General features: G+C 67.2%; 2 protein-coding genes across 3 annotated transcripts; one reads left to right on the top strand and one right to left on the bottom strand.

Annotated features, from left to right (window-relative positions):
- Window positions 1-1861: 1861 nt before the first annotated feature.
- Window positions 1862-4573, top strand: CLIC3 (chloride intracellular channel 3). Its single transcript, XM_042964758.1, has 6 exons — window positions 1862-1945; window positions 2745-2854; window positions 2938-3063; window positions 3211-3317; window positions 3403-3578; window positions 3657-4573. The coding sequence occupies exons 1-6, from the start codon at window positions 1910-1912 to the stop codon at window positions 3813-3815; spliced, it is 714 nt and encodes a 237-aa protein (XP_042820692.1). The 5' UTR covers window positions 1862-1909; the 3' UTR covers window positions 3816-4573.
- On the bottom strand, window positions 4540-6714 carry PAXX (PAXX non-homologous end joining factor). 2 transcript variants are annotated; one of them, XM_042964760.1, is made up of 7 exons: window positions 5962-6714; window positions 5817-5877; window positions 5512-5561; window positions 5241-5431; window positions 5094-5162; window positions 4839-4923; window positions 4540-4734 (listed from the first exon to the last, which is right to left on the bottom strand). In XM_042964760.1, the coding sequence occupies exons 1-7, from the start codon at window positions 6087-6089 to the stop codon at window positions 4716-4718; spliced, it is 603 nt and encodes a 200-aa protein (XP_042820694.1). In that variant the 5' UTR covers window positions 6090-6714; the 3' UTR covers window positions 4540-4715. The 2 variants fall into 2 exon arrangements, with proteins under 2 accessions (XP_042820694.1, XP_042820693.1); XM_042964759.1 differs by having other exon boundaries at window positions 4540-4738; window positions 5962-6708.
- Between the last annotated feature and the right edge of the window lie 41 nt (window positions 6715-6755).

The raw sequence follows: 6755 nt of genomic DNA, 5'->3' as shown, positions 1-6755 counted from the left end.
CTTTTCAGTTTGCGGGGCTCTTCTCTCACTGGTCTTTGCTAGAGCCGTGGATCACGCTGGAAGCCACAGAGATCTATCCCCCCACAGTCTGGAGGCCGGAAGTCCAAGATCACCGTGCGGGCAGGGCTGGCTCCTTCTGCGGCTGTGGGCGAGGGTCTGGCCCCAGCTCCCCGGAGCCGCCCCCCCCCCCAGCTGCCGGTGGTTTTCTGCAAGGCTCCGTGTTCCTCGGCTTGGAGATGCACGGCCCTGCCCTCTGCCTCCACCTTCGTTCGTGTGGCGCCCCGTCCATGTGGGTCTGTGTCCAAATCTCCCCCGTGCACAAGGACAGTCGTATTGCGGTAGGACCCCCCCCCCCCCCCCCCGATGACCTTATTTTACTTTGATCTCTGCAAAAAGTCTGTCTCCTAGTCAGGTCACATTCTGAGGTGCTGGGGGCTAGGACTGCCACCGTGACCCGGGGCCAGTGCAGCCGTAAAACCACCCAACCTCCGGGCCCCCCCCTCTGTCCTCTGTGAGCAAACCAGGACTCTCCCACGGAAAGGCTTGCATCAGGGGGACGGCCCAGATCTGTCTACACATCCCTCGTGTGTACCAGGACACCTATGGGCTGATGCCCCATTTTGCCGGCCGACAGGGCGTCCGGAGCAACGCCGAGAACATGGTTACTGCGTTTCTGCTCACCGCAGCCGCGGATGTGTGCTTCTTCACAGCAGCGTGAAGTTTCACGCCTCCCACTTCCCGCTGGGGTGCGTGTGTTTGTTTCTGCACCGCCAGGTCCTTCGTCCAGCTCACCGTTTGTCCCACGGACGTGTGAGGGTATTTTCACAGGCGCGGAAATCCGCACGGGACATCTGGCGAACGGGTGCAGGTGTGGGGGGCCTTTGTGCGGCATCGAGGCAGGAAGTGAGCAGGCCCAGCCCTGCCCCCACCCCCACCACGCGGAGGAGCAGCTGAAACACCGGTGCTTGGACTGGAAGCCCAGCCCCGGCGGGGAGCCAGGGCCCAACCCCAGTGTCAGGCCCGCACCCGGGCTGCGTCTGGGGGTCCTGGACGGCGTGGGGTCCCAGGAGGGGCCGGCCGGCTGGAGGCCCTGGGGGAGGAGGCCATGGGGGCGCCGGCCACCCTGACGGGGGCGGTGCAGGTGGGGGGGGGGCGGGGCTGTATGCACAGCGTCCCCTAGTTTTTCTGTTCCAGCCAAGGACGGGGCGGGCGGCAGCACGGGTCAGGAGGTTGCGGCTTCCAACCCTTCTCCTGGTGCTTCTTTTTAAAGATTGAGAAGGAAAGAAGCCTGCGTGGAACCGATTGCGAAGGGCAGGGGTGCGTGGTTGGCGGAGAAGAGCTACCTGAGCGGGCGGGCAGCGGTTCTGGAATGTGGGCGGGCCTGGGGGCGGGGCTCTGCCAGACGGAGCACAGTGGTGTCCCGGGCGTCCCTTCCAAGGAGGAGGCTTAACGCTCTGGTAACGCCCTGGTAGGCAGCTAGGGAAACTGAGGCTGGGGCCAGGCTGTTCATTTCTCCTCCCCACCCCCCGGCTTTCTGGGCTGGGGACCCCCGACAGATAACGGGGTGTGCACTGCAGGGCTGGGGGGTCGGTGGCAGATCCCGATCTAGAGCTGCCTTCTCCCCAGGCTGGCACCCTTCTCTCCCCGCCTCCACATCCACCATTCTCCGCCCCCATCCCACACCCACCCTGGGGTGCTCAGGTCCCCAGCCCCGCCAGCCCCGAGCACGCAGTGCCCCCACAGTCACACCCTCATGCTTGGACACGGTGCCCCGACAGCCCCGACAGCCCCGTCCACCTGCGTAGGTGGCTGTCAGGGCGGGCCCTGGGCCCGGGAGGGCGGGGCACCCCGGGAGCCTTAAAGGGCTCTCCAGATCCCCACCCTGCCTCGGCCGCCGCAGCTCCTCGCCATGGCAGAGACGGCTAAGCTCCAGCTGTTTGTTAAGGTGCCGCTGGGCCGGGAGGGAGGTCTGGGGAGGAGTGTGCCGTGCGGGGCTCCAGGGCTCTCTAGGGCGGGCAGTGGGTCTCCAAGGCAGCATCTGTGTCCCTTCCTCTGTGGTGGGCTCGGGCAGCCCTGCAGAGGCTGAGCAAAGAGGGATCAGGACCGGGGAAGGGCCCAGTGAGCTGTCCCCAAGGGCGTGGGGTGCTGACTCCCAGCCCTGGCTCCTGGACCCAGCCCAGCCCTCCTGGGGGAAAAGCCCCTCGGTGGGGACGCGACAATCAGGCAGCTGGAGGCCAAGGCCTACGTGGAGCTTGAGGTCAGTGAGGCAGGTGGGGGCTGGGCCAGGCAGCCCCGTGGGCGGTCACATCACTGCCCAGATCTGGGGTCCCTGTGCAGGGCTGCGAGGCCCTGGCCTCCTCCCCACTGTGGGAGGTGGGACAATGAGTGTGCTGGCACCCAGTGTCCAGTCCGGCAGGGTGAATCACTCAGAAAACAGCTCACTCGGCCCACCCCACCCTGTGACCCGCCTGTGGGGCCTGGAGACCAGCAGCCTGGCCTCTGCCCAGGCTCTGAGGATAAGGGTCAAGGGGCCAGGCTCCAGAGCTAGGGTCCCAGCCCCATGTCCCTGTGCCCCTCCCCAGCTCCCAGGGACCACGCCAAGGGCTCTCGCGTGTCGAGGTCATACCCAACCAAGCTGGAGCCCGGGATCATTCCAGGCTCTTGGCCCTGGGAGGCAGGGTCCCCTTTGGTGGGATTCTTAGGTCTGCTCTCTTCCCTGGCACCCTCTACTCCACGCGCCCCAGGCAAGCGAGGATGGTGAGAGCGTGGGACACTGCCCTTCCTGTCAGCGGCTCTTCATGGTCCTGCTCCTCAAGGGCGTGCCCTTCACCCTCACCACCGTGGACACCCGCAGGTGAGCCCCTTGCCCCCACGGGACCGCTGCCTGGTCCCTGGCCCTTCTGACCAGCAGCCTCCCCACCTGCCTCATGCCCACAGGTCCCCGGATGTGCTTAAGGACTTCGCTCCCGGCTCGCAGCTGCCCATCCTTCTCCACGAGGGCGACACCAAAACGGACACACTGCAGATCGAGGAGTTTCTGGAGGAGACGCTGGGGCCCCCCGAGTGAGGGCCCGGCCTGGCAGGAGGGGCGATGATGGGGCGCCCAGGGAGGGTGCTCCCAGGACAGAGCCCGGGAAGGATGCTGAGGGTCCCCGCAGGGAAGAGGGCCTGGCTCAAGGGTCTGACCACAGATCCCCTACTTCCCCGCAGATTCCCCAGCCTGGCGCCCCGCTACCGGGAGTCCGCCACGGCGGGCAACGACGTCTTTCACAGGTTCTCCGCCTTCATCAAGAACCCGGTGCCCACGCAGGACGATGGTGAGGAGGGTCAGGAGCGCGCCGAGGGTGGGGGGAGCTGGCCCAGGCCGGGCCTCACCGCGCCCTGCCCCCCCCCCCCCCCCAGCCCTGTACCAGCTGCTGCTGCGCGCCCTCACCAGGCTGGACAGCTACCTGCGCGCGCCGCTGGAGCACGAGCTGGTGCGGGAACCGAAGCTTGGCGAGTCGCGCCGCCGCTTCCTGGACGGCGACCAGCTCACGCTGGCTGACTGTAGGCTGCTGCCCAAGTTGCACATCGTGGACGTGAGTGCCGGGCCGGGGCGCGGAGCGCGGGGGGCGCCCCCCACAAGGCCCTGACCGCGCCACGCCCCTCGCCCACAGACGGTGTGCGCGCACTTCCGCGGGGCGCCCATACCCGCCGAGCTGCGCGGCGTCCGCCGCTACCTGGACGGCGCGCTGCAGGTGAAGGAGTTCAAGTACACGTGTCCACACAGCGCGGAGATCCTAGCGGCTTACCGGACGGCGGTGCGCCCCCGCTAGCCGCCGCCCCCTCTACCGCCACCCCCTGCCCCCTCTTCTACAGCCCCATAAACGCATCTCTGCCCCAGCAAGCATGCCCGGACATCCGAGGGACCAGAGGGCCCTTGACTTCTGCCACCCCCAAAACCCCCACCACGGAACACTCCGTCCCCACAACAGCCTGGAATGATGGGCAGAGAACCCAGTGGGTGGCTCTGCTCCACTCACCCTGTCGGGGGCGGGGTCGGGACTAGACTGGGCTCCCAAACCAGTCAGGCCAGGGTGGAGCTGCAGGACGGCCAAGAAGGGTGGGGACCAGAGCCCACACTGGGAACCTAGAGGCTCCAGGTCGGTGGGTGGGGCCGGCCCACATTCCTCAGCCCTTGCCCAGGCGGCAGGCCACCACCCTCCAGCTTCCACACGACCTTCCGCGGTGTGGGACACCGGTGGCTGTGCCTGTTAGGTGAGGTCTGGAAGAGTGAAGTGTGTGGAGTGGAGGGGCCGGCAACAAGTTCCAACCTTGAGGAGCCCTGACCTGCCTTCCAGTCCCTCTCTGCTCCTTCACGAACCGGGCAGGGGCAGCTGGGTGCGCCTGGAGAGAGTGGTGCTCCCCCCACCCCCACCCCCACCCCCCAGGCGGTGTGGAAGCTGGCCCATCCGCTTACACACTGCGGCCCGAGCCAGATCGCAGGCCCAGGGAGACCCCTGATCCCTCTCCCCCGGCCAGACCCCAGGAGCCAGAGCATGGCTGTTTCCTCCACCTGAGGAAGCCATTTATTTAAGGGGGAAGGGGTCCGAGGCGCAGGTTTGTTCCCCTCTGGCAGCAGGACGGGCTGTGGGGTCTCAGGGGCTGTCCCCACCGCGTGAGCAGACTCCTGGCAGGGTCACACTTTGTGCTGCGCCTTCAGGGGCTGTCAAAGTCTACACCACTGGCTGGTTTCTTACTGGGAGAGAAGAGGAAGAGACACTATGGTTTTACGGAGGGAGGGGCAGGGGTCCAGGGCTTGGCCAGGGACACAGGAGGGAGGGGCAGGGGGTGAGTACCTCTTGAAGCCAGGGTTGATGAGGGACTCTCCTGGGCACCGCCTCCTGACCCCAAGTCCAGGGCCGCCTCTCTGAGGGTCGGGGTCTGAGGGCAACAGGACGGGACGGGGCTTCCTGAGTCGGTAGAATTCCAGAGCCACAGCCCCCTCTCCGTGCACATGCTGTCTTTGGGGCCCGACTCTTGTTCTGGGGAGGGGGAGTCACAGAGGGAGGAGGAGCACCGCCCCCACCTGAGTCCCAGGTGACAGGCCTTACCTGGTAAGAAGAACTGAGGCCCTGCCAGACAAGGGCTCTTTTTGGGGCTGGCGGCTGCCGCCTGCAGGCCTGGGGAAGAAAGCCAGGAATGGAGGCACGAGCAGGGGGACCCTAGTGAAGATTCGGGGTACCTGCTCCCCACCCCACCTGCCAGCTGCCTCTTCAAGTTGCACACTTGCTCTGCCAGACCCAGCGTCAGTGCCTGCAACCTGGAGGCTGCCTCTGGGCCCGGCACCTTGGAGAGCTCAAAATCCAGGGCCCAGGGCCCCCCGGAAAGGGTTAGGGATGCTCCATCCTCCCGCAGGGCGAAAGTCACAGCTTGCTGCTCACAGGCCGCCCTAGGAAAGGAGGTGTGCCGAGTGCGGTGTCCAGACCCCCAGCTCCACACCCACCCTTCCTTCCCCGCTCAGGGACTCACCTGAACCGGGGGGTGATCTCCTCAGCCGCACTCAGGCCCAAACGGGCTTTCTGCAGGGCACAGGGGCTGGTCACCAGCTGCCCAAGACTCCGGAACCGCCCCAAAGCTGCCTGACGGAGGGCCACCCAGGACCCCGCGCCAATCTTAGGGCTACAGTTACAAAGCTGGGGGAAGGGTGTCCAGACCCCCCCAACCCACCCCTACCGCGGGATCCCAGACCGCCCCCTGCGATCCCAGAGGTGGTCCGCACTGCAGGTACGGAGTGCCGGGGGCTTCCAGGCCTGCCCGGGAGCCCCGATACCCACGAGGGCCTCCAGGCTGTCCGCCGTGAAGCAGGTGCTCCAGAGTTCCGCGGCGTCCGTCACACTGTGGGGGGAGGGGCTGTCAGGCGGAACGGCCCGCAGAACTGTCGGCGCCCCCAGCGCCCCGCGCTCCTCGCCAGCCACTTACTAGAGGTTGAAGCCGCCGCCGCCTCCGTCCTCGCTTCCCTCCCCCTCGCAATAGCACACGAAGCGCGGGGGCCCGGGCCCCGGCGGCAGCGTGCAGAGAGGCGGCGACAGAGGCGGCGGCGGCACCATAGCACCGCGGCCGCGGCAGGGACACCACCCGGGAGGCTGCGGGCCCCAAGGCGCCTGCGCGGGAGGACGGCTCCGAAGCCGGGGGCGGGGCTTACGGCCCAGGTCCCGCCCCGAAGACCCAGGCCCTTCGCGCCGGCGGCGGGGCCTGGGGGCGGGCTGGAGGGGCGGGGCTCGGTCTCCGGCGGGCGGGGTCCCCCGGGCGGGCCTGTTCCGGGTGCGGTTCCCGCGTCCGCGCGGAGGCCTGCGCGCCTACGGCGCGCGGAGACCGCGGTTCCCTCCCCCGCCGCTTCGCCCCCTGCTGGTCCCAGCGGCCTCGTCCTGCCTTCCGCACCTGCTGTCGCCCTTCCCGAGATACTATCTCACGTGGTCTTTAGACGCGCAAACTTTCCTAACGCCGAACCGCAGCAGGTCGGAATACGACCATGAATTAAGCGTGGCGGCCAGCGCACGAGGCTCCCGGCACTCATCCATCCATCCCCTCCTTTGTGCCTCCCGTTGTCCTAGCCTTGAGCACTTTGCTTAACAGACAAGGTCTCTGGTCGCCTGGAGCTTGTGAGATCTAATGGATTGGACAGATAATAAACGAAACATGAAACTCTGGGGTAGTCCACGTGCGATCGGAGCTGTGTGACCCCGGGGAATCGAGGGATGATGGTGACGCGCCAG

This window comes from Panthera tigris, chromosome D4, assembly GCF_018350195.1.
Source record: "Panthera tigris isolate Pti1 chromosome D4, P.tigris_Pti1_mat1.1, whole genome shotgun sequence".
Taxonomy (NCBI): domain Eukaryota; kingdom Metazoa; phylum Chordata; class Mammalia; order Carnivora; family Felidae; genus Panthera; species Panthera tigris.
The sequence above is the reverse complement of the archived record's forward strand: the minus strand, read 5'-3'. Positions and strand labels throughout refer to the sequence as shown.

Coding starts and splice junctions, on each gene's coding strand:
- CLIC3 (XM_042964758.1), top strand. CDS start 1,910: ATGGCAGAGACGGCTAAGCTCCAGCTGTTTGTTAAG. Junction 1,946..2,744: donor AGCTCCAGCTGTTTGTTAAG/GTGCCGCTGGGC, acceptor CACGCGCCCCAG/GCAAGCGAGGATGGTGAGAG. Junction 3,579..3,656: donor CCAAGTTGCACATCGTGGAC/GTGAGTGCCGGG, acceptor CCTCGCCCACAG/ACGGTGTGCGCGCACTTCCG.
- PAXX (XM_042964759.1), bottom strand. CDS start 6,089: ATGGTGCCGCCGCCGCCTCTGTCGCCGCCTCTCTGCACGCTGCCGCCG. Junction 5,432..5,511: donor GAGATCACCCCCCGGTTCAG/GTGAGTCCCTGA, acceptor CTCCTTTCCTAG/GGCGGCCTGTGAGCAGCAAG. Junction 4,739..4,838: donor ATCAACCCTGGCTTCAAGAG/GTACTCACCCCC, acceptor CTTCTCTCCCAG/TAAGAAACCAGCCAGTGGTG.